General features: G+C 41.6%; 1 protein-coding gene across 1 annotated transcript; it reads right to left on the reverse strand.

Annotated features, from left to right (window-relative positions):
• Nucleotides 1-22,642: 22,642 nt before the first annotated feature.
• On the reverse strand, nt 22,643-24,457 carry LOC124594152 (the record flags this gene model as incomplete). The annotated part of the gene is made up of 6 exons (XM_047132508.1): nt 22,643-22,892; nt 22,983-23,231; nt 23,319-23,545; nt 23,683-23,806; nt 23,897-24,145; nt 24,233-24,457. Coding segments are annotated over 6 exons (1,209 nt in total), but the record flags the coding sequence as incomplete, so codon positions are not given.
• Between the last annotated feature and the right edge of the window lie 1,701 nt (nt 24,458-26,158).

The following is a 26,158-nucleotide window of genomic DNA, read 5'->3' on the forward strand; positions in this document are numbered from 1 at the left end:
TAGCAGTTAAGTCCCATAAGATTTCACACACATTTGAATATTTTTTTGAACTTTTACCAGAATCAATAAGTGCCAACATAGGACCCAAATTTAAATACTGCCCAGGTACCTCAGGTGATGTAGAACGGTCCTTTTCTGCTTGTAAAAATGTTTTCAGTGATCGAAGACACAATCTTACTACCGAATGTTTGGAACGTACTTGGTCGTTTATGTTTACAATAGTAGAAAAAAGTAAAATAAATTGTAAATGATGCTTCGGTCGAATAGTATTAATTAAAAGTTAATGCTGCTCAAAAAAATCATGATTCTATGATGTTTTTTGAGTGAAATATTACGGAATTATTGAGCGTGCCTCTCTGCGTGCGATATATCTCGAAACTGGTCCTGTACATATCGATTGTTTCGTTGCGACTCACTCGCATCACAACCACTTGTTACCGACAACAATAGCAAAGCAGGAACAATTTTTGAAACACAGTATGCGTCCTTATTTTGCAAATTTTTAGAATATAATCCCAGGAAGGCCCCTTCCTAGCCTCTACCAGAAAGCATTCAGAAAATGATATCAGCGTTCTAAATATACCGATTTTTCGCGTGACCGGCTCTGTTCCTCGTAATTGATATGCACAGGTTCGACTTCGAGATACAATTCACGCAGTAACTACCACGTCCTTTTTATTATTTGATCTTGCATATTTCTACCCTTTTCATGCATTTTTAAGCATTTTTCGTGCAAATTTTAAGGTTTTTAAGATGCCTTTAGTCTGGTCTTGTTATGAGTTTGCTGAAGCTACCCATTTGCTCCTTAACTACATTATGAATGGAGGGTTGTTCACCTTTGGACACCGTCTCGAAGTCGCGCTCTAATCTGGCGCGTTTATAATTTTTTCCGTGATAACACCGTAATTGTGAATTTTGCCCACTGTATTTCTTGGTGGTTGTCGACAACCGGTTAGTATGATCGAAATAAGTCATGGAGAACCAGGAAATACAAGTTCACCGTGCAGTTGTACTGTTACATCCTCTCACGGGAGTATCTCATGAGGGACTTCCTGACGCCGGTTTTGCACAATTTACCCACCACCAAGTACCGTGCATACTGAGGAATCTTTCGTTCGCAAGCTGCCCATGACGTCTGAATTATTTCATGGCATTCCGTTTCGTCCAAATGCGAGACGTTCAGCTTCCGTTACCCCCTCTCACGATACGTGCCTTGTTTTTGGAGACTGATTGTACAAATGTACGCTTCAGAAAATGTTGTTGGCGATATCTCTGTCTGGAAAATTTTAGCCTGCTGTCATGTAAATGCTGTCACGTCTGCTTGTAGAATGGTTTGTGACCTGTGTAAATCCTGGCTGATCGGCATCTATGTGCTCCCAAGCATCAGTAAAACATATGTTCCATGGTATAGTGGCTAGTTCAGAGCAATTGTTAAAATGGGACGTCCGGTCCTTCAGGGACAGGACGTAATTGTAGTCACCCCCGAAGATAATGTGATCGTAATTGCCCGAGAATAATGGGGCTATTAATACCACTCCTTTGCGTTTATTCCCAGCGTCTGAAGGGGCGCAGATATTAATGAAGCTTCTGTCCTTTATGGTGAGCGCAGTACCTCGGGATGTTGTCATTATTCCTTCCTTTGTAAATACTTTTGTCTCAAGGTCTTTTGCAGTTCCTGGGTGAGTGAAAGCTGTGTATCCACTAATCCTTTGGAGGTCCACGTTGGACACCTCTTCAGTAGGACAACATGTAATTTGGCTGCATACAGCTTGTCACACACAGTTTAGAGCTTCAGGCTGCTGCTTATACTGTTGATGTTGACCGTCCCCATTTTGTATGCCTGTGCTGGAAACATTCTAGGAGGATAGGCTGAGTGTCCTAGGCAAGGGCATCAACACTCAACGCTTGCCTGAGGTCGCTGTTTAGTTTTTCTCACATGGGTGGGTCATTGCCCCGTCCTTGTGCCCTGTGACTCCGTGCAATTGCCGTGTCCCGACACCTACCGTCGTTTCTTCATTCATCGCTTCACCCGATGGAACACATTCCACTTCATCTACCCAATAGCCTTCAGTCCTGAGGCAGCTCTACGCCGTGCTACCGTTACGCCACTGCCCATTTAGCCTGTTCAGTGTTGTTCCTTGTGACCTGTGCCCTTATATCTGATGGTTGGATCGATCCCTTTTCTCGGCCGACTCAGGGATGGCGACTGGATAAAGTGTCTTGTGGATTCCATCTTAGTGGTCGTCCGATGTTCCTCCCAGGGTGCAGGCTATTCTCTGCACTCTTTCACGCGTTTCCCTTGCCTTTTGATCCGAGTTTGGGGGCACTATCCGTTGTTTTTTGTATTATTCGTGGTGAGTGCCGTAGTCTGCCCACGTCATCTGAGAGTGCGCTTGGCTCCGGCAGCTTCGGGTCTTCCATCTCCTGTCGCCCAACATGTGCAACAGGAACCTCCCTGAGTTGTTCTCCTCCATCAATGGATGCCTGATGATCCGTTGATTCAGGGGTGGATCTGTCGCCTCTGTCTGATCCGTGAACATCGATGCTACGCTTCCCCAATAGCCTTCACTTCTAGATAAGCTGTTCACCGGATTGTAAAGGGCCTATTTCAGCCCCCCTGACTGCTGCAACGTAAGTCACTGGTAGTATCGACGTTTGTTCGTGGCCAACTGCTGCTCCTGCTGGTAAATAGGCCACCCTCCTCTGCACATGTCGAACCTTGCCACACCCTGAACACTTTCGATGGCAGTCTTTCGTACATGATGATCGCTCTGCACTCGCAGATGGGATATCTCGCTGGAGGCTAATCGTAACCTGACTCACCCCGTTTAGGGCAGGGAAGGTTTGGAAACTTGTTAATTTTTCCACAGTGTAACTCAGGGTCGTGCCATGCGTTTTGAGAACTGAATTGATTTGTTTTGAAATCACTTCGACTGGAAGTTTAAACATTCTTATAGTCTCGATACCGAATCCCGCCGTTTCTGCTGTTGCATCCCCCACGTTCGCGTCACAATGGTTGTATTTAAATTGTCCTAGCGTTGAGGCTATGACTCGTTCACAGCATTCTGTGTTTATCATCTTCACATAGACTACGTGGCTAAGTATCGACAAGTGAATCCCGATCGTTGCATGTAATCTTAGTTTCACCACATCTCGAAAAATCTTGGTCGTGCACAGTCGTCGTCAGAAGTAAATTCCACAGTGTTCTTACGGAACAGGGATGCAATCGTTTCGTCAATACCGTAAATGACATGCTCTAGCATGCACTCTCCTCACCAAGTTCACTCAACACTCGCCTCGGCACTCGGCTCGCAGCTGTGGGGACGTAAACAGCGTATGTCCACGCAGCTTACCTGCAACAAGCAGACGCGCTGTCGTCTCCGTAAGAACTGAAACAGTAGATACGCTACGGCAGTGCCTTTGTTGTTGAGAAGTACGATGCATGTCCGAACTTAGCATTGAATTTATTAACAATGTCTCTGCCCGCATCTCGTGGTCGTGAGGTAGCGTTCTCGCTTCCCACGCCCGGGTTCCCGGGTTCGATTCCCGGCGGGGTCAGGGATTTTCTCTGCCTCGTGATAGCTGGGTGTTGTGTGCTGTCCTTAGGTTAGTTAGGTTTAAGTAGTTCTAAGTTCTAGGGGACTTATGACCACAGCAGTTGAGTCCCATAGTGCTCAGAGCCATTTGAACCATTTGAACAATGTCTCTTCGGTACGGGAACATACATGATGAATGTACGAGTGCGGGTTGTTGACACATGGTTAGCAACATGTGGTAGTTTTGGTTCAAAATGGTTCAAATGGCTTTGAGCGCTATGAGACTTAACTTCTAAAGTCACCAGTCCCCTAGAACTTAGAACTACTTAAACCTAACTAACCTAAGGACATCACACACATCCATGCCCGAGGCAGGATTCGAACCTACGACCGTAGCGGTCGTGCGGTTCCAGACTGTAGCGCCTATAAGTAGTTTTGGTCTGACTATGAGTCGTGCTTGGATAGCCTAAAGGTACCAGGCATGGTAGCTCAGCATGTTCGGTCAGAGAGCTGGCTGGCCTCTGTAATAAAACAACTGAGTGAAAAGATCAATAATGAACTTCAACGGATGTCATGTGACGGGAAAAAAAAACCCTGAGTGAGTCGATCAACGCTGAACTTGAATGGGTTTTATTAGACTTCCGCCTCAACAAACGCGACGAACAAAATAAGTTCAAAAAAGATAAAAATGGTAAGACAACTACTTACGAGTTTCGGTCCGACAAAAAAATTTTCACTGCCGTATTCTGTTATACAGCTGATGGTTACCCATATTCATAACTGTGAATACATTTATGAATCGCTGGAATTCGATCTGCTACTATATTGATTCTGCCTGCTGACAGCTTTGGCGATCAAGTCATACTGTACGTCAAAGGCTTTACATTGTAGTCGGCGTTACTTAGTGTCGTGTTCATTTCAGTGATATTTGTATTTTGCAGAGGGAGTATCGTTTTTACGTGGCCTCTTAATCCATCGTGTATCCTTTCATCTGACACAATAAGTAGTTCCGTCAACGACAAGCTCATTACGCTCCTTGCACACGAGTGACGTATTGCTGGCAATTTCGCGAACACTTATTGCCTGCAATCTGTCACACATTATCAATTTACCAAACGATTTCTACTAATATTTCGAATGTACTATTGTTAGGAATTTCTGTCATCTAAAATTAACTGCTAGTTTAAAAGAGCTCTGTACGTCGCCTGGTACTAGAAAAAAACCTAAGGTTGAAATATATTTAACTTGTGTGGGAATGTTTTTGATTAGAAGCTGTAATCTACTCAGTAACAAAGTGTTCAATCTTAAATTGCCTGATATTTACTTTAAAAACCTTATTGACAGTATCCACAATTGTGGGACTGTCTTTGGCATTTCATAATTATTCTAAAAAAAATTTGTCGTTTTGCTGATTCCACTATCCTTTTTTACTTTTTACTATTTTACAAATAGTTTATAAGCTGTTGCTGAAATAGTTATTTTTTTCTTGTATGCACGTGTCCAATGTCAGTCTGGTGATCGCTTTTATTTATTTTCAAATAATTGGTTGCGGGCCAGCTGCCCATCTTGAGATCATTTGCTGCAGTTAGAGAGTAACCTGTCGATACAGAGCTAAATGAAAGTCGGGGTGAGCTACATGAAAGTTGTCTGTTATGGGGAATATGTAAGCTATTGCCGTTTTTGTCGTTAGGACAGTCTAAGCAAACAGAAGAGCCTGTGTAATTAAAAGCAAGGGTGCCAACATTAAGAGTGCAATGGGAATTCTACTGTTAGATGCAGAGGACAGAGTGGATAGGTGGAAAGAGTACATTGGTGGCCTCTACGGGGGGTTGGGGTGGGGGGGAAGACTTGTCTGATGACGTGATAGAGGAGGAAACAGAAGTCAGCAAGGAAGAGATGGGGGATCCAGTCTTAGAATCGGAATTTAAAAGAGCTTTGGAAGATTAAAATTGAATAAGGTAGAAGGGATAGACATTCCATCAGAGTTTCTAAAACTATAGCGGGAGGCAACAAAACGGCTATTCATGTTGATGTGTAGAATGAATGAGACTTTCGAAAAAATATCATCCACACAATTCCGAAAATTACAAGAGACAAGAAGTGCGACAATTATCGCACTATTGGCTTAAAATCTCACGATCCAAGTTGTTGATAAGAATAATATACAGAAGAATGGAAAAGAAAATTGAGAATGTGGTACATGACGATCAGTTTGGATTTAGGGAAGGTAAAAGGGCCAGAGATATATTTCTGACTTTTCGGTTGATAATGGAAGCGTGGCTAAAAAAAAAAAATAAGACACGTTCGTTTGATTTTTCGACCTGGAAAGACCGTACCACAACGTCAATTGGTCCAAGAGGTTCGAAATTCTGAGAAAAATAGTGATAAACTATAGTGAAAGAAGGACAATATACAAGAAGCAGTTCAATCCAAACACTGAAGAAGCAGTGCAGGATGTAAGAGAAAGATTGAACAGTAGAATTAAAATTCAAGGTAAAAGGATATCGATGACAAGATTCACTGATGACATTGCTATCCTCTGTGTGGCTGAAGAAGATTTACAGTACCTGTTGAATGGCATGAACAGTCCAGTGAGGACAGAATTGGGAGTAAGTCGAAGAAAGACGAAAGTAGTTAGAAGCAGCAGAAATGACAACAGCGAGAAACTTAACATCATGATCGGCGATCACGAAGTAGATGAAGTTAAGGAATTCTGTCACATAGGCAGCAAAACAGCACATGACAGACAGAGAAAGGAGGACATAAAAAGCAAACTAACATTTGCAAAAAGGGCATTCCTGGTCTAGAGAAGTCTACTAGTATAAAACAGGCCTTAACTTAAGGAAGAAATTTCTAAGTATCTACGTTTGGAACACAGCATTGTATGTTAGTGAAAGATGGACAGTGAGGCAACCATAAAAGAAGGGAATCGAAGCATTTGATTTGTGGTGCTACAGAAGAATGTTGAAAATTAAGTAGACTGATAAGGCAAGGAATGAGGAGATTTTCCACAGAATCGATGAGGAAAGGAATGCATGGAAAACGATTACAAGTAGAAGCGACAGGATGGTGAGACATCGGTTAAGACATCAGGGAATAACTTACATGGTACTACGAGAGGGAGCTGTAGAGAGCAAAAACTGTAGAGGAAGACAGGTATTGGGATACTTCCAGCAAATAACTGAAGATGTAGCTTGCAAGTGCTACTCTGAGATGAAGAGGTTGGGATAGGAGAGGAATGCGTGGTAGGCAGCATCAAACCAGTCGGAAAACTAGTTACTCAGAAGCAAAAGGAATAAAATAAAGTTTAAAACAGTTCTCCACCAAAACTGTCAAAAAATTTGTGTGCCTTGCATTTCACCATGCTTGCCATATCTGAAGAGCGTTTATTCCCGCGGTTAGTGATAGAAGATGAACTTCTGTCAGGTGGATGTCACGACTGCGCTGCACACAGCACAGATTGTTGGATGAAGTGATAGTGGTATCGGATGTCAGGTGGTCAGGTGTCAGATGCTCAGGCCCAACCGAATGCCCAACAAACAAAATCAGTCTGTTGATCGTCCAACAAGCCTTCACTTATATAATTTGCTGGTCGATCAGCTGATAAGTTGGACCATAAATGGGGCCCCTGTACACAGGCAGACGAGTCCACTTCCCCATTCGCCGACTGTGTCTGCCCCGACCCGTCTGGTGCCTGTGTGTTAGCGATGGCTCCACATCAGGCCAATGGTCAGAGGTCTGTCGGTCCAACCATCAGAGCTTTACCTGCCTGCCTGGACTGCTACCTGCCAGCCCACAATCCACCAAGCAGTTGCCTGTGCCCAAACACAGGTGGATGGGTCGTGGAGGGGTCAGAGTACCAGTCATGCTGTGAATGGGCACCTACATTCACAATCTTGTTAGCACGAAGCAACTAGCTCACATTCAGGAATAACTGTTTAATTGTTGGTCGCACTCAATCCCAAAATGAACCATCCAATTCAGGAATTAATTATTTAATATTTGCTTACAGTTGTACAAGTGTTAACTTATTTGAAATCTGGACTAAAGCTTAACCATTGAGAGGCGTGCCTGTGTATAAAGTGCGCCGACCACAAATAACATTTTATTGTACCGTTCCACTGTTGTTTTACAATTGTGAGCCTGTACCTATTCCTCCATTATTGCTTCATCAACCCAATGATAAGTTGTGTTGTCATATGTCCAAGTGAGCAGCATTAATATAAAATAAACAGTGAGCTAGGGGAGAAAAAAATTTATGATCTGCGGAAGAAAATATACCAGATTCTGAGCTAGCAGCATAAACCCACAATGAGGTAGTCTTCTACAAGATAATTAGTAGTTGAATAAGAATTTGGCTGGGATCTGATGTAACTGCGCCGTTTAATGCTTCGAGTGGGTCATTACTGTGGGGCAACACTTGTACACACCGTCAGAGTGACGTAATGAACGTTTATTTTATCATTGTTTGATTAAACAGTATTTATTTAATATAATACAACATTATTTCACTGTTGTTCAAGTCAGCTAAGGTTAAACTGTGGTTTTTCTCAGATATGTTTATTTTGCTAACATAAAAATAGCTGTTCTTCACATGTGTACCAAGTACGCCACGCGCCCTTTCTTGTTACGAAAATCGGCGCTCCCGCTTAAGGGTTAAGGGTTAAGAATGAACATAATTCAATTTTTCGCTTTGGGTAATAGTATTGTAACAAATTAAAAACATACGATAAATACTGTTCCCTTACCTACAGACCTGATTAATTTAATTTAAAAAGTTCTGCTGCATATTTCAGATGACTCATAATTGGATAAGTATCCACCAACATAAATACTGTACACCTTTGAATACCAGCAGAATTGCCCGAGAAACGAACTAAATTAATAGCCCAGTTCGAAGACGAACAGAATCTGGACACACAGTGTATTAATCTTTCCCCACTTCTCACAACGTTTCACTGGTTGTATCCTTAAAACTTCCTTCCATAGTGCACTTGACACCTTCTTGAGCTGTGTAAGTCTATAAGTTGTCTATCGTTTCACATGCGTGCTTTCCCAACTAACAAACAATGTTCAAAACTTTCGTTTGACAGTACTCCTTGCACACTGTCTCTTGGCTAATATTTATTCACGTACAACGTGTATGAATCCACGTTTTGTCTAAATACATAACTGGCTACTTTAATTCAGATGCTTCGTTTTCTTTTAAATTTTGTCTCATTTGGATACATGGCTTGTTTATTCTTACAGCTTTTGAACCCATAGTTTTGCTTAGAGTGTCCTTGCTAGCCATTGAAGTTCACTTGAGTGCGACAAAATCTGAGAAGTTCTGCAAATATGGTATTCGCTTGCATTGTTCATAACATCATAGATATTTCTGTAGTAATACATGCATCCATATCGTCAGTGATATATATGCACAGGATACAGTGGCCGATGTGCAGTGAGCAATTTTTGTCCAAAGCGCTGGGCGAGTTCATTAGTTTCTTCGGAAGAGGAGGCCACAATTTTTGCCCGATTTCAGCTGGTCAGCTACGTGCTGCAATAACAGAGTCGAGGCACATGCCCCGCAGTCTTTCTCAAACGACTTTCCAGAAACTGTATGGTAAAATAATTTCATTTTCGCGTTAGTTATAGCTTTATACGTCAGCTTCATGATGGTGGGCCCATCATTTTATTAATTGTCGTAGTTATTGCGATATTTGCCATTAAGTAAGACACTGCGCAAGATTAGAAAAAGTTTGGTTCATATGTTGCCACATATGAAGTTCATCTAACATATTGAAGTTTTCTTCAGAATTGGTTGGTGATCTGTATCTGTCACCGATCTCGAGAAAATTGATCTGATGCAGCGCATTCATGTGCGATCGCACGCGCCAACGATTAAGCCAGAATGAAATATCCATAACATTCCTCATATTTCATGAACAGTTTGAGATATCCGAATGATATTTTGGCAAATGATAACATGCAAAGAGGAGAAGTCACAAAGAGGAGAGTATTTTGCTGTATTGTTATTATGCAAAACTTTATTATCTACCATATTATTCCATTAACGACAGACTTTCTTGATGAAAGAATGTAGTTTTTAAGGGTTATCGATAACTGCTGAAGTGTTTACTGTGGGTTTTGGAACAACATAAGTGAGGGTATATCGCATTCATTTTTGTACTGAGGATGTGCTTTTTCTTAAGCTACTGACCTTACTTTTCCTCAGTCCCTCTCTTAATAAACTTTATAAACCGCTGTTTCAGAATTCTCTCGCAATGTGTCTGCACATCATGTTAGTGAAGTTACATTGTGTAAACTCCGCTTTGTTTTGGCAAAAGAATCAAATTTCAATATGGCAACGAGAAAAATGTAGGTTTTGCTTAAATTTCGTCACTCAAGACGCTTCTCTCGAAGTTACAAATGGTTAACAAAAATAAATCGCTGTTTTTTTTGCATTTTGAGCGGAATTCTTTTTAGAGACTAACCAAAGAAAAGGTGACAGTAGATTTTTTTTTTTTTTTTTTGAATGGTCATCATGCAAACGTTGGAGTGGGGAGCTCCACTTAATATTTACAAAAAAAATATGATTGTAGGCTTCAGTTTAGAATGGCACTTCCTCTAGCGCTCGGCATCACCCTTTCAGCACCTGCCTGCAGCCCCCACCACTGACACAATCCCCACGCCCGCCCTGCCGATTGCGCATCTAGTGACTACGTTATTCTGTGCGCACTCTGCAGTCTTGAACCTCCCTTCTTTTTCCTTTCGATAGGTATAAGGATCCCACTCTACTCACCATCGCATCCTCTGTCCATAATTTACACACCACCCATTATTCAATCTTTGGTTTGTTGCTAGCAAGCTGCGTTGCCTTCTCTAATGGCACCGCCACTCCTTTCTCCTGTTATCGTCCATCAATTTAATGACGTTAACAGCAAGCTATTGAGCCTGCCTGCGAAGACATTTTCTGGCATCGTTTTCCACGCTTGCAAAGAATTAACATGCGTTACTGGAACCAAGCTACTTACCCTTACAGTTGGGTCAGATAAATCATTGTTCTGCTAATGTGAGATAGTTTCTTTGATAGGTTGTCGTGAAAAGCCAAACAGTAGCATATGATCACGAAGAATTCTCCAACCAGACCGATTACACAAGGTGTCCCACGAGGGATGGTCAATATTCAGTGATAGGACAAGAACGATCATTTGAACCAAAAAAGTCTAATAAACATGGGCTCTAAAATGTGTATGTTAAGAGCTATGGCCACTTCTTCATCTATGACTATGCAAAACTAATTTGTTCTACTGCAAGCTCTTCGCTTTCCATATTTTGGAATGAGGTAGTGCTGATCAAAACAACAAAAAATGTCCAGTAAACATCGACTCCAAAATGCATACCCTTATGACATATGGGCACTTGTTCATCTTGCTACTGTGAAACACATCTCTTATGCTGTATATGTACTTGCATATCTTAATCTCCTCTTACGATATGTATTTTAGAGCCCATGTTTAGTAGATATTTTTGCTTCAAAGTGTCGTTCCTGTCAAGTCCCTGAACATTAACCGTTCCTTGTGGAACACCCTGTATAATTGCTCTACTTGCAAAATTCTCAGTCATGATATGGTACAGTTTGGCTTTTCACAACAACCTGTAAAAGAACTATCCCACACTAGCAGAACAATGGTAAGCTGTAATAGTAACTATGTCGGTGCCAGTAGCGCGATAATATTTCACAGTGCAAGCATGGAAAATGACTGCGGAAAATGACTTCACAGGCAGACAAAACAACTTGCTGTTAACGTCATTAAATTGATTAACGATGAGTTGGAGAAAGGCACTGTCATTAGAGAAGGTGTAAGGGATCCGTGATCCCACGAACATAGATATAAGTATCTGACACCCAGGTCGATAGCAGACAGGAGTCGATTGTCGAGCGCTGCAGGAGGCAGTGAGATTAGTGTCGAGTGAAAGCAGTACTGGAAAGACTGGCACAAAAATATAAAAAATGGCTGTCGAGCTGAGTACGGTGTCAATGGCGGATCTGCCGAGTGAGGAGTAAATGCTAAATTCACCAGAGTGTGACAAATGAGCGCGTCCCCCTATCGTCGTGGGGTAGGCCCTCATCAGTACCGATTCGCGAGTGATATGAAACAGAAAGTGACAAGTGCCGGATTACGTGTTTCGCGTCAACCGCGTCGGCCAGCATCGACCAAGGATTGCAGTGAGGATTGTTGTGAATGTTAACCAGCATCATTGCGTGTGACGAAGTACTTAAAATCAGCAACCAGTAAAAGATATAATCGTAATTAAACGTGTAAGACGAAGGTTGCAACTGCCTCAGAATTTGTGTGTTAATAGAAAATACATATGAGTTTGCACATCGCAACCCTTGTGGTCTTTAATAGTAGAAAAACTTTCAATCATTAATTATTCCGTCTCACAACAGCCGCACTCTGTTGAAATACCTCCGAAACTACAGCAGAAAAACCGATGGCCTTTCATCCATTAAGCACACGGTCATATGTTCCTTGGCGGCTTCGGTAAATCACACAAAACCCAATAAAGGATATAACGGGGGTGTTTCAAAGGCAACGGAATGTGCTGCCAAAAGCAAAATAATGCGTCCGAATTTTTTATGTGAAACCTCTTAAAGCTTTTTAAATTAAACAAACGTTATTAATGTTCTCCTCCCTTCCCCCCCTGCCCCCCCCTCCCCACCATGAACCATAGACCTTGCCGTTGGTGGGGAGGCTTGCGTGCCTCAGCGACACAGATAGCCGTACCGTAGGTGCAACCACAGCGGAGGGGTATCTGTTGAGAGGACAGACAAACGTATGGTTCCTGAAGAGGGGCAGCAGCCTTTTCAGTAGTTGCAGGGGCAACGGTCTGGATGATTGACTGATCTGGCCTTGTAACACTAACCAAAACGGCCTTGCTGTGCTCGTACTGCGAACGGCTGAAAGCAAGGGGAAACTACGGCCGTAATTTTTTCCCGAGGGCATGCAGCTTTACTGTATGGATATATGATGATGGCGTCCTCTTGGGTAAAATATTCCGGAGGTAAAATAGTCCCCCATTCAGATCTCCGGACGGGAACTACTCAAGAGGACGTCGTTATCAGGAGAAAGAAAACTGACGTTCTACGGATCGGAGCGTGGAATGTCAGATCCCTTAATCGGGCAGGTAGGTTAGAAAATTTAAAAAGGGAAATGGATAGGTTAAAGTTGGATATAGTGGGAATTAGTGAAGTTCGGTGGCAGGAGGAACAAGACTTTTGGTCAGGTGAATACAGGGCTATAAATACAAAATCAAATAGGGGTAATGCACGAGTAGGTTTAATAATGAATAAAGCAATAGGAATGCGGGTAAGCTACTACAAACAGCATAGTGAACGCATTGTTGTGGCCAAGATAGACCCGAAGCCCACGCCTACGACAGTAGTACAAGTCTATATGCCTACTAGCTCTGCAGATGACGAAGAAATTGAAGCAATGTATGATGACATAAAAGAAATTATTCAGATAGTGAAGGGAGACGAAAATTTAATAGTCATGGGTGACTGGAATTCGACAGTAGGAAAAGGAAGAGAAGTAAACGTAGTAGGTGAATATGGATTGGGGCTAAGAAATGAAAGAGGAAGCCGCCTGATAGAATTTTGCACAGAGCACAACTTAATCATAGCTAACACTTGGTTCAAGAATCATGAAAGAAGGTTGTATACATGGAAGAACCCTGTAGATACTAAAAGGTTTCAGATAGATTATATAATGGTAAGACAGAGATTTAGGAACCAGGTTTTAAATTGTAAGCCATTTCCAGGGGCTGATGTGGACTCTGACCACAATCTATTCGCTATGAACTGCAGATTAAAACTGAACAAACTGCAAAAAGTAGGAATTTAAGGAGATGGGACCTGGATAAACTGAAAGAACCAGAGGTTGGACAGAGTTTCGGGGAGAGCATAAGGGAACAATTGACAAGAATGGGGGAAAGAAATGCAGTAGAAGAAGAATGGGTAGCTTTGAGGGAAGAAGTAGTGAAGGCAGCAGAGAATCAAGTAGGTAAAAAGACAAGGGCTAGTAGAAATCCTTGGGTGACAGAAGAAATATTGAATTTAATTGACGAAAGGAGACAATATAAAAAATGCAGTAAATGAAGCAGGCAAAAAGGAATATAAACGTCTCAAAAATGAGATCGGCAGGAAGTGCAAAGTGGCTAAACAGGCATGGCTAGAGGACAAATGTAACGATGTAGAGGCTTATCTCACGAGGGGTAAGATAGATACTGCCTACAGGAAAATTAAAGAGACCTTTGGAGAAAGGAGAACCACTTGCATGAATATCGAGGGCTCAGACGGAAACCCAGTTCTAGGCAATGAAGGGAAAGCAGAAAGGTGGAAGGAGTATATAGAGGGTCTACAAAAGGGCGGTGTACTTCAGTGCAATGTTATAGAAATGGAAGAGGATGTAGATGAAGATGAAATGGGAGATATCATTCTGCGTGAAGAGTTTGATAGAGCACTGAAAGACCTAAGACGAAACAAGGCCCCGGGAGTAGACAACATTCCATTAGAACTACTGACAGCCTTGGCAGAGCCAGTCCTGACAAAACTCTACCATCTGGTGAGCAAAATGTATGAAACAGGCGAAATACCCTCAGACTTCAAGAAGAATATAATAATTCCAATTCCAAAGAAAGCAGGCGTTGACAGATGTGAAATATTAAAGCGAATTCTTTACAGACGAATGGAAAATCTGGTAGAAGCCGACCTCGGAAAAGATCAGTTTGGATCACGTAGAAATATGGGAACACGTGAGGCAATACTGACCCTACGACTTATTTTAGAAGCTAGATTAAGAAAAGGCAAACCTACGTTTCTAGCATTTGTAGACTTGGAGAAAGCTTTTGACAATGTTGACTAGAATACTCTCTTTCAAATTCTGAAGGTGGCAGGTGTAAAATACAGGGAGCGAAAAGCTATTTACAATTTGTACAGAAACCAGATGGCAGTTATAAGAGTCGAGGGACATGAAAGGGAAGCAGTGGTTGGGAAGGGAGTGAGCCAGGGTTTTAGCCTCTCCCCGATGTTGTTAAACCTGTATATTGAGCAAGCGGTAAGAGAAACAAAAGAAAAATTCGGAGTAGGTATTAAAATTCATGGAGAAGAAATAAAAACTTTGAGGTTCGCCGATGACATTGTAATTCTGTCAGAGACAGCAAAGGACTTAGAAGAGCAGTTGAACGGAATGGACAGTGTCTTGTAAGGAGGATATAAGATGAACATCAACAAAAGCAAAACGAGGATCATGGAATGTAGTCGAATTAAGTCGGGTGATGCTGAGGGAATTAGATTAGGAAATGAGACACTTAAAGTAGTAAAGGAGTTTTCCTATTTGGGGAGCAAAATAACTTACGATGGTCGAAGTAGAGAGGATATAAAATGTAGACTGGCAATGGCAAGGAAAGCGTTTCTGAAAAAGAGAAATTTGTTAACATCAAATATAGATTTAAGTGTCAGGAAGTCGTTTCTGAAAGTATTTGTATGGAGTGTAGCCATGTACGGAAGTGAAACATGGACGATAAATAGTTTAGACGAGAAGAGAATAGAAGCTTTCGAAATGTGGTGCTACAGAAGAATGCTGAAGATTAGATGGATAGATCACATAACTAATGAGGAGGTATTGAATAGAATTGGGGAGAAGAGGAGTTTGGGGCACAACTTGACTAGAAGAAGGGATCGGTTGGTAGGACATGTTCTGAGGCATCAAGGGATCACCAATTTAGTATTGGAGGGCAGCGTGGAGGCTAAAAATGTAGAGGGAGACCAAGAGATGAATACACTAAGCAGATTCAGAAGGATGTAGGCTGCAGTAGGTACTGGGAGATGAAGAAGCTTGCACAGGATAGAGTAGCATGGAGAGCTGCATCAAACCAGTCTCAGGATTGAAGACCACAACAACAACAACATTAATGTTCTACGTCTTTATTACTCATGACTAAATATTTATTCTTCAACATAGTCACTCTGGTGACGAACACATTTCTCCTAACGAGAGATCTGTTGGTCGATACCGCCCATATAGAGTATCTCAATCTGTTGACGGAGCCACAACCTTGACAGTGAGTTTTGGAGACATAAAAATCGGCTGGGGCCGAATTGGGACTGTGTGGAGGATGATCGACGACAGGGAACACATGGCTTCGGATTTCTGCAGATGTCGCAGAGCTCGTGTGTGGCCCGGCACTGTCATGCTAAAGGGCAGAAGGCTGTAAGTGTAGACATGAAGAATAAAGATATCGAATATTAATAACGTTTGTTTCCTTTAGAAAGTTTTAAGTGTGTCCCTATAATAAATTCGAGCTCACTAATTTTCATCATATCCTCATCTAAACTAAGAAACATGGAACTTAGACCTTCATCACGAGATACCGGAAGATAAGGCATTGTAAATCATTAAAATAGTGAGGCAAAGAAGGATTATAAATAACTGAAATAGGCAATAAAAGACAATATAAAGAAACCTCATACTATGCCTACTCATTTACTGAATTGTACTGTTCAGACAACTACATAATCACAAATTTATGTTAATATCGTGTTTTATTGTATTTTTAAAATAACTTTTAAAGTTTGAAAAAACATACTAATACTGTACTTCACACAAAAATGAAAATGTTTATTGAAAACTTATGTTTTAAATGCATTATGAGCTTATTGTCTGCACATGACAGCCAAGTGCATTTTTTAAATTTCTTAGAAAAATGTTGAGTCTGCTATCAGCTAATTCATTATTCAACTAAGCAAAAGATCTGTCAACATTCTGCGGAGGTGACTGGAGCACATGTAAAACACAGCTATTGTAGGGTCCATTTCTGCTGCAACAAAATCGTAGAATCTGAAATGTTTCTCAAATGTTTCTAAGTTTGTCAAGATCAGGATTTTTCGAAAACTCCATTTCACGCTTTTCCCTAACTAATAAATATTCTTTTCCTGACACGCTCTCCAATCTTTGCACAGCATCATTTGCCACTTTCACTGACTTCGACAAAGGCTGCCCTGTTCCTTGAAGCTGGCAGATCACTCGTGGTAGGATACCGAACTCGCCTGCAGCAAAATTTAAGTCATTTGTCACTTCCGGAGATTCGAGAAGTTTCTTTGCTTCTACAATTGATGATGCTTCATTTACCAGAGCAACCACCTTACAATCAGCTACACTTGCAAAATTTGAAGCGTTGTTAACTGCTGCTGAAATGCGTCTCCCATCTCGTTATGAAAGGTCGAGGGGGCAGAGGTACGTTCGATGCAATGTGTTTATATGGCTGAATCTTCACAGGGTTTTCGCAATTTGTCTATATCCGGAAACAAGCTTCACATCTCTTCTGATACCCTGAGAAAACCATATGTTACTCAGGTCACGTGAACCAGGTTGCAAAATAGCGCTTTTAAGGGTTCCCAGCCTTTTTCATGTATGGTGCAGAGTCTGAGGTGGGAAGTAACATATACCCGTATTTGATTTCTTCAAGCCAGAGTAACTATAATGAAATGGTAAATAACTGCGCAATAGTTGAATCGTTAACTTTTTCCAGGCTCTTTGCTGTAAGCGGGAATTCTTTCATTGTTCCACCTTCTTAAGGCTCTAATGATCCAACGGCGACATTGAGAATAAAACGACGCATAGGATAAGATGCCCCGTTGATTGAAATCAAGATCTCTTCTTGTTTTACTTTATTCTTAATGATTTTCATTAGTGAAGAGGAAAATCATCTGCAGCCAAGATCGCTTGGTATTTTATTTCACCATGGCCGGTTACGACAGAATTTTGCTGCCATCATCGGGTCCACAATGTATGAAATGTAAAGCCATTACAATGTGAATTTGTCATTGAGTACAAACCCGTATGTCAGTGATAGGAGGTACATATGAAGTTCACATTCCTTTCGAAAATTCTAATTAACATGTGTACGTGCCATCACTCTCCACTCATAGCAAACATCATGCATATAAAATATACATTGCACCTACTGTGTGCCCAGGGGTGAAGGTGCAAGCACGGAAAGTGCGTACGTGGCCCAAGCACGTCATAGGAAAAGTTGAGTAGGCAAGCAGCCTACGGCAGAGTGAGCCTTTACGTGAACAGTCAACAGGTGACGTATGTGTGCACAGACCGATACTTGATATTTTTACAGAAATACAATTGAGAATCATTAATTGACATTCTTTTTAAAACTAAACTAAAGAATCATTACACCATTGGTTACAAGATATACCATACGATGCACCGACTATTTGACATCCACATAGTTACTAACTTAAGGCAAATACTGCCAGCTCTAGTATTTACACAACACACATCGTTTACTAGTACAGTATTGATTCGCACACCACACACCGAAACATTCACTTAAGGAACATCTTCATAGACTTGACTTATTGGGTACAGATTCATCTGTATACTTACTCAAAAACATTTTAGTGTAGGATCCTATAGTTTTCGCTAACGGATTCCAGGTTAACATAAGTCGAACGCAAAAAGAGATTTTCGACTCGATGTTGCAGTTGCCGTTGGAAGCAAGGGAATCTTCTTCCCAGTAGCGTTGGAAACTACAATTTTGGGTTTGGTTGTGGTGATATGTCTAGAAATGAAATATTTCTATTCGTAGCTCCATCACCGTTCACATATTTTACACAGAAGTATTTTACTGTCAGTAGAAAATACATCGGATCCAAAGTGTTAATGAAATTTCTTTTCTTTTTGCGTAAAGGAATTCTGAATCGTAACTACCATGCACAACAATGTCGCAATGAAAACTAAAAGCTGCTTTGCACAGCAACGTCACAATGAAAACCGAAACAACAATCTAGGGAAAGATAAATTGCTACTTTCTGTATAGATGGCACATTAAGTTGCAGACAGGGACAATTGAAAGACACACATAAGCCTTAGAAAAAGAAAGAGAAACACACACCATTCATTCACACAAGCAAGCACACTTCACACGCTCACGTGACCACGAACTCCGGCAGCTCGGCCCAGAATGCTACTATCATACGGAATGGAAGCAGCAATCTGGTGGGGGTGAGCAAGGGGAAAGGATAGCAGTGTACAGCTGGGGGGAGAGAGGAGTACAGTCTGGCGGACTGTGTAGAGAATAAACAGCAGGCGCAGCGTCAGGAGGTTATGGGTAGGGAGGTGGGGAAAACGGAACGAAAAGGAGTGCGGAAATATGGGAGAGTGCGCTGGCAGAGGGACGCAACAAAGATAGTAGGAGACGTGAATGGGATGGAGGTGATGGGACAGGGGGGGGGGAGGGGGTGAAAACTATTGGCTGGAGGTTGTGGGGACAGTTCGTTACCGTAGGTTGAGTCTGGGATAATTACAGGAGCAGAGAGTGAGTTGTAAGGATAACTCCCACATGCACAGTTCAGACAATCTGGTGGTGGAGGGGAGGATCTAGGTAGTTTGCGTAGTGAAGCAGTCATTGTAACCGAGCATAGTATGTTCAGCTGCATGTTGTGCACAGAGTGGTTTCCTTTGCTCCTGGCCACGGTTTGGCGGTGGCCATTCATCCTGGTGCACGGCTGGCTGGTAGTCATACCAACATAAAAAGCTGTGCAACGGCAGTCTAGTCCGTCCACACTCTGCCGGGCAGCGCTCCTCTCTTCCCCCCCCCCCCCCCCCCCCTCCATGTACACTGGTATTCTTTCCCCTTTCCTGCTGCCTCCAGAATGTTGGTGCCATTCCATGTGATGGTTGCATTCTGGTCTAAGCTGCCAGAGTTGGCGGTCACATGTGCATGAGCTGTGCTTGCTTGTGTGAATGAATAGTGTGTGTTTCTCTTTCGTTTACTGATAGGCTGTGGCCGAAATCTTATCTGTAAGTGTTTTTAAATTGACCCTCTCTACAACTTAATGTGTCATCTTCGTGGTAAGTTACAATCTATCTTTTCCTACACTGATGATAGTCCAATACGAGTTTTCATGTTTTGGAAACTGAAACAAAAATTAGGAACAATAATGAAAACATGTCTTAGCTGCAGCACTCATTGTGGTTTTTGAAGGACGTATCATCTGACAGGAAGTCAAATACACGCATCATACCCTTACCCACTTTACCTCATTTTACGACGACACTCATTGTCGTTTTCAACAATAACGGAAGAAATAATGATCGAAAAGCCAACAAAAGGCATTTATTCCGGCAATTAGGCGCTTGTATAAAAAGGCAGAAAAAGTCGAAATAAAGATGCATCGTTTCAATCACAAAGATGTAAAACGTACAGATCAGCTTACAAATTGAAGATAGATTTAACACATTTAAAAAAGCATTTTGCCAAATTCTCGTCTATAATCATCACTATCTTGAAATCAAACGACATGTAAACTAATGTTGTTCGAGTGCAGTAGCATTCTTGAATTACGTGTTTCTAATTAATGTAGCTCCCAGTAACAAAACGAACAAGGCTGTTGCGACGAGATTCACTGATATGTTACACATATAGTTAATTGTAAAATTTAATGTTGGAGGGCAATATGAATGATAATTTTTTATAGTTTTTAGTGAGGGAATAGTGTGTCATCTATTTTGTGTTGATGGTTGGGAGTGACAGGGCATCATATAACAATACATCCGACGTTGACAGTTACAAAGCACTGCAATTACAATTAGTACATTTCCCCAAGGAAATAGTAGTCTAAAAACTCGACGTACCACAGCTCTCGAACAATATACACAGTTATCGACTTCTCCGTAATTTCTCTGTGATACTGAAGCGATCGCTACCTTCTGAACGAATATGCCATTTACGGTGGGCTACAGACTTTGTCCAACGATTCCTCATTTGGCCAAGTTTGCTGCTCGTGAAAGTAGTCATATAGCTAGCACTCATCATTCAGTATGTACTCGCGAACATGGCCACAATAGGCTATTTTCCTGTGTTAAAAGTATTGTCCGGATTGTTGTTATTATGAAAGGTTGTAACATTCAAGTAGCATTTTCGTTAATATCCTGACAAAAAACTTTTATTTTTATGTAATTAATATTTCTAATTCATAAAATTTCTAGATTTTGTCACATAATCGAAACCGCCCTTTTACTGGCGGTAGTTCTGGCGACTTCACACACTAGAACTTAGACTGAGCTATATATGTGTCATAGAAGCGTTAGCCGATGTAGTGTTTTACCGTACTTTACCTGCAAACAGTTTAATTATTTAGCGATGGAAAACGGATTTACAACTTTTAAGTAACAATGGAAAGAAATTTTGTGAAGGCTGATGGTGGAAACCTCCAGAAAGCTGATGAATTTATGGTATCTTCGTTCTTCAGAAACAATACAGATTTATATGTTCCAAAAGTAAGAAACGTGAAAACTGCACTGCATGGAGACTGAGACGGAGGTATCGCCACGCAGCAATTACTCGTAGAACTTGCTTAAAACTGAGGGAATCTAGAACTGGATTATTTGCTCGGATCTTGTTGAAAAGAATTTCCAGGACAACTTGTGAAAGCCTACGCAATAAAACACAGTGGAATTCTTTTCATGCCCTACTGTGGTCGTAGCCAGAACTACTACTGTTTCCTAGGTGCCTCTTTTCTCAATTTTGAAATTTTCAGACAGCGTAATAACACTCGTTAGGGACTGAGAGCAACATCGTGTTTGCCTTCAACAGTTTTACACACAGTCATTTTTCTGTTCTCTCAGAACATTAATTTGAACCACCAGCAGAACATTAATGTATCTGCTATTCTATTGCATACTAACTGCTGCTGAAACTCTATGATGTAAAAGTGCGTAACAAGGACCAGCTTTCATTTTATCGTAATGTCCTGGTGTTATTACATTTTCTCGTAGGTACGAAGCAATGTTCAGTAAGAACAATGTGGTCGGAAATTGTTCAGTGGTTTCTCAGATTCTTCACAACAAGCGCTACATCAGGCACGAACTTCAGTTTCTTTACACCATTCTTGTGACTCATCTAAAATTGGTCAGGTGTAAAATGAAGATAATAAATGAAAATAGGTATTATAACGTAATACGATGAAGAATTTTAAAGTTGTTGCATAACTGTTTTACGATTAAAATATGCTTAAGGCGACAGTAGTATTAAGCAAGGACGACTGGAAGAAAAAAGAAATGAAAAAAAAACTTGCTTGAATATATGAATGACCATTCGAACACGGATTCAGAGGTCCAGAGCGACACCTATTACGCTTCAAGGAACAACGTGTTCGTATGTGATGTTCACTTACATCACAGTCATTCTCACAGAAGTAAACTACCCTATGCTATGGTTCAAGTAAACTGAATTTGGGAAACAGTGGAAAATGGAAATCTCGGCAGTAGGCACGACAAAGAGATTAGTGACAATCATGTGGTCGTTCACAGAGCTTCAGTCATTCTATTTCTGCGTCTTTTGAACAAAAACGCCCAGATTCTGTTCTAGTTTTTCAACCCACCATAAGTATTATGTCTCACTTTCAAGCAAAAGTCAGAACACGATTATTTATAAGGCTTAATCCTCCGCCGGCAACATGAAAATGACTTCTTGCTCTACAAAACTATAAGTTTTCCGGATCTACCATTTGCTTGCGCCCACTTTGGCAATGGTTATATTCGCGAACTCCTATGCTAATTAATCTGTTATCGAAATCAACGATAATATCTTCAGTTTACTTCCCTAGTAAGTCTACAAACACTTCATACAAGGCTCAAATGACACTATCGGTGTGGTGCATGCAATTTAATGTAAAATTATTTTCATGCTTACCTTAGTTCCTAAATACAAGTATTAGTAATATGAGTATGCTTTGTAGCCATTTACATTAAATCAGCATCAACTATTTGATTTACATGAAACATGCAATGAAATACTTAATGTATACATCTGACAAGCATCCTCGACAAAGCCTCACAAAAATATATTTCAATCATCTGATATCAATAACAGCCACATCATCAAGAAAACGTTAAAATACGCCCGGATCTAGAAGTTCATGTGAATTACGCCAACAAAAAAATGAGTATTGTTTTGAGATTTAATAGAATGTAGAAGGAAACATAAGGAATGGTTTAAATAAAGGAGCATGAATGAAATATAACGATAAACATTTCATATTTTCCTGGAAAATAATTTATTCACGTGCTCATAGTTAGAAAACAACACTTGAGTCTTCCCGTAATGGACACCATAGGCAATAGCACATTGTATTTAACAGTTGAAAGTCATTGTTTACAATTTCCTCGTAGGCAAGCCGAAAAGACCGCGAATCAGGTCAATGAATGCGTCGACGTCGATGCCAGCGTCCCTCAGTTTCTGAAGCAGCTCCTGGTACTCTGGCAGCGAGTTCAGAGTTTCCACGATCGACTACAACAGATGAACAGTCAACATAATCTTTAGGTACTAAGTATCCTCCAGAAAGGTCAGCTAACTACTGATCAAGACGTGACGACTCACCTGGAATTCGGGAGACCTGATCCTGTCGTAGAGCTCCTTGAAGTCGGGGCTGGTTTCCAGCTTCTCGTCGAACAGAGCCCGGAGTTCGTCCAGTGGCAAGATGGCGAGAATCTCGTCGACCATGGAACGGATGCTCCTGGTGTGTCTCAGCTTGGATGGAGGAGTAAGCTGGGGCAGTCCCAGGAAGTCGTGTAGAGCGTTCACGTATTTGTAGACATCGAGGCCGGACTCTTGCAGGTAGTTGAGGAACTGTGGAGAAGAACGTAACAATTTAACATATTCCTAATAAAAGTATATTGTGTCGGTCTGAAACTGGTACAGGTGTGGGATCCTTACATCAATGTATTCTGGGAGAGCGTCGATGGCCAGGACAATACTCTTGAAGTCATCGGAGAGTATGTACTGAACAGCAGCCTGCACCTCAGGGTCGTTGGCCAAGTGGTCGAGCACGATAGCGGCAATTTCGTCGACGGGGATGAGGGCGAGGAAGTCATTGAGGTCATCCTGGAGGTTGCGGTTGGCCTTCTTGGCAGATACATGGAGTCGAATCTTGTTGCTGGTACCTAAGAGAGAATAAAGTGAGACTTTAAGTACTCTAGAAGCGAAATTGTGCACATGTCTCTGAAATGTGAAAATCTTTGAAAGAATGCTTGTTAGATACTCGTACTTTCATTACTTAGCTATGTACTGTGTTACTTACTTGTTGGCAGGCCGAAAAGACCGCGAATCAGGTCAATGAATGCGTCGACGTCGATGCCAGCGTCCCTCAGTTTCTGAAGCAGCTCCTGGTACTCTGGCAGCGAGTTCAGAGTTTCCACGATCGACTACAACAGATGAACAGTCAACATAAACTTTAGGTACTAAGTATCCTCCAGAAAGGTCAGCTAACTACTGATCAAGACGTGACGACTCACCTGGAATTCGGGAGACCTGATCCTGTCGTACAGCTCCTTGAAGTCGGGGCTGGTTTCCAGCTTCTCGTCGAACAGAGCCCGGAGTTCGTCCAGTGGCAAGATGGCGAGAACCTCGTCGACCATGGAACGGATGCTCCTGGTGTGTCTCAGCTTGGATGGAGGAGTAAGCTGGGGCAGTCCCAGGAAGTCGTGTAGAGCGTTCACGTATTTGTAGACATCGAGGCCGGACTCTTGCAGGTAGTTGAGGAACTGTGGAGAAGAACGTAACAATTTAACGTATTCCTAATAAAAGTATATTGTGTCGGTCTGAAACTGGTACAGGTGTGGGATCCTTACATCAATGTATTCTGGGAGAGCGTCGATGGCCAGGACAATACTCTTGAAGTCATCAGAGAGTATGTACTGAACAGCAGCCTGCACCTCAGGGTCGTTGGCCAAGTGGTCGAGCACGATAGCGACAATTTCGTCGACGGGGATGAGGGCCAGGAAGTCATTTAGGTCATCCTGGAGGTTGCGTGTGTGTACGCTAATTCGGGGGGCAGGAACAGCCTTTGCTGAAATTAATCATCAGTGCAATTTATTTAGTCCGCTTCATCAACGAGTAGGTATGTGGTTTCACTGTGTAAAAACAGGTATTGTAAAATTTATATTATCGTAATATGGTTATGCTACCTGCTGTTATCCCGAGGATAGCGAAGAGGATGAAGATTGTCTTCATCTGTAAATTAGAACGGACATTAAATTTAGTCTAAAGTCCCTTCAACAGATTCACCTCTTTTTTATACCAACTAATGACTGGCCATCTCCATACAGAGTTGGCACTTCTTAGCGTCTGTTAGGCGTGCATGTCGCTTACCTCGAGCACGTCTCGCTGCTTTGCTTCCAGCTATGTGATCTGCCGTAATGCTGATCACTATTTATATAGTCTCTTATCTCCGTGGCGAGACACCTGTGTTATAGTGATTTGCTTTATCTGTGTGAACGATCGATTGCAAAGAGACTGATTATTAGGAAGACACGTGTGGTAATTCTGATAATAACATTCTCACGAAACTAACGCATTTCACGTATGTGACGCATACATACACTTTACGTGCCCACCACTGTTGCTGCCGCCTCACGGCGTCGTGCGTTGCTAAGCGAGCTACCTCACTGATTCATTACCCTGGGAAAACGAAAATGCGCCTTTTACTGAGCCTTACTTAATGGTAGGCTGTGTTCTAATCTTTGTTCAGACATCTTCAGTTAGGTTTTCTTTCGTTTTCGTTAATAACTTTAGATAAAATACGGAATGTTCCTTTGAACAATTCATGCTCGATTTCGTCCCCTAATTTTTCCGAAACTATAGGCACAGTGTTGTTACGTGAACGTTAAACTCTTCTGTCTTTGTGTAGCTTCCTATTTCGCATACAACATCAGTTCATGTCTGTTAGTCTGTTCACAGCGTTAGGGTTCCTTACTACAGTCGTAATAGGAAAAGGCAAACTATATTTGCAACTTTTGATTGATTTCATCAACAAAATTCTTTTCGTGACTTATCTTTGTTTATTCCGATTTGTTTTCATTTTGATAGCAGTCCCTGGTATTATCGCCAATTATTCGTGAGTTTTTGTTCTCCCAAGTATGAGCCTAATTAATTAGTGAACATCAATACATCTGTGAATTATTCTTTCCATATTGGACTGCTCTTTAGAAGGCAGCGACAGGTCTAAGATTACATAAAATTTTTGTCCACGCCAAACGCACGCGGCTTGATAATCGCTAAGGAGCAACTGACACTCACCGAGGATCAACTGCCAACTGTTGCAGAACAATCGACACTTGCTATGGAACACCCGATGAATATAGTAAAAGGAAATATACACGGCTGTATTTGTTAACTGCAGTGAAGCCTGGACACGAATGCGTTATATGCGTTCGATAGTTCACGGTGTTTGACGAAGGTTATTGTGGAAAAGATTAGTGTGTCAATCCCTACGGTACGCCAACATGTCTGTTAGAAATCATTTGATAGCTTACGTTCGTGGATGAACATTTCGACGGCTCAAAACCGGCGTGTCACTGCAGTGGCAACAGTAAGGGGTGTGTCCAAAATTGTCTTGCCGTGTTTAAAAAAGACTGCTGAAGGTATAAAGCAATGTGAAAGCGTGCCGGTGATAGCAGACAGACCACACCACAAGAGGATCCATGCATTGTCCTCTTGGTGAAAAGGAACAAACATCTCACTTCTAGGCAGATCGCTGCAGACCTTGTAACCGGTAC

The sequence above is a fragment of the Schistocerca americana genome, chromosome 2, assembly GCF_021461395.2.
Source record: "Schistocerca americana isolate TAMUIC-IGC-003095 chromosome 2, iqSchAmer2.1, whole genome shotgun sequence".
NCBI classification, from domain to species: domain Eukaryota; kingdom Metazoa; phylum Arthropoda; class Insecta; order Orthoptera; family Acrididae; genus Schistocerca; species Schistocerca americana.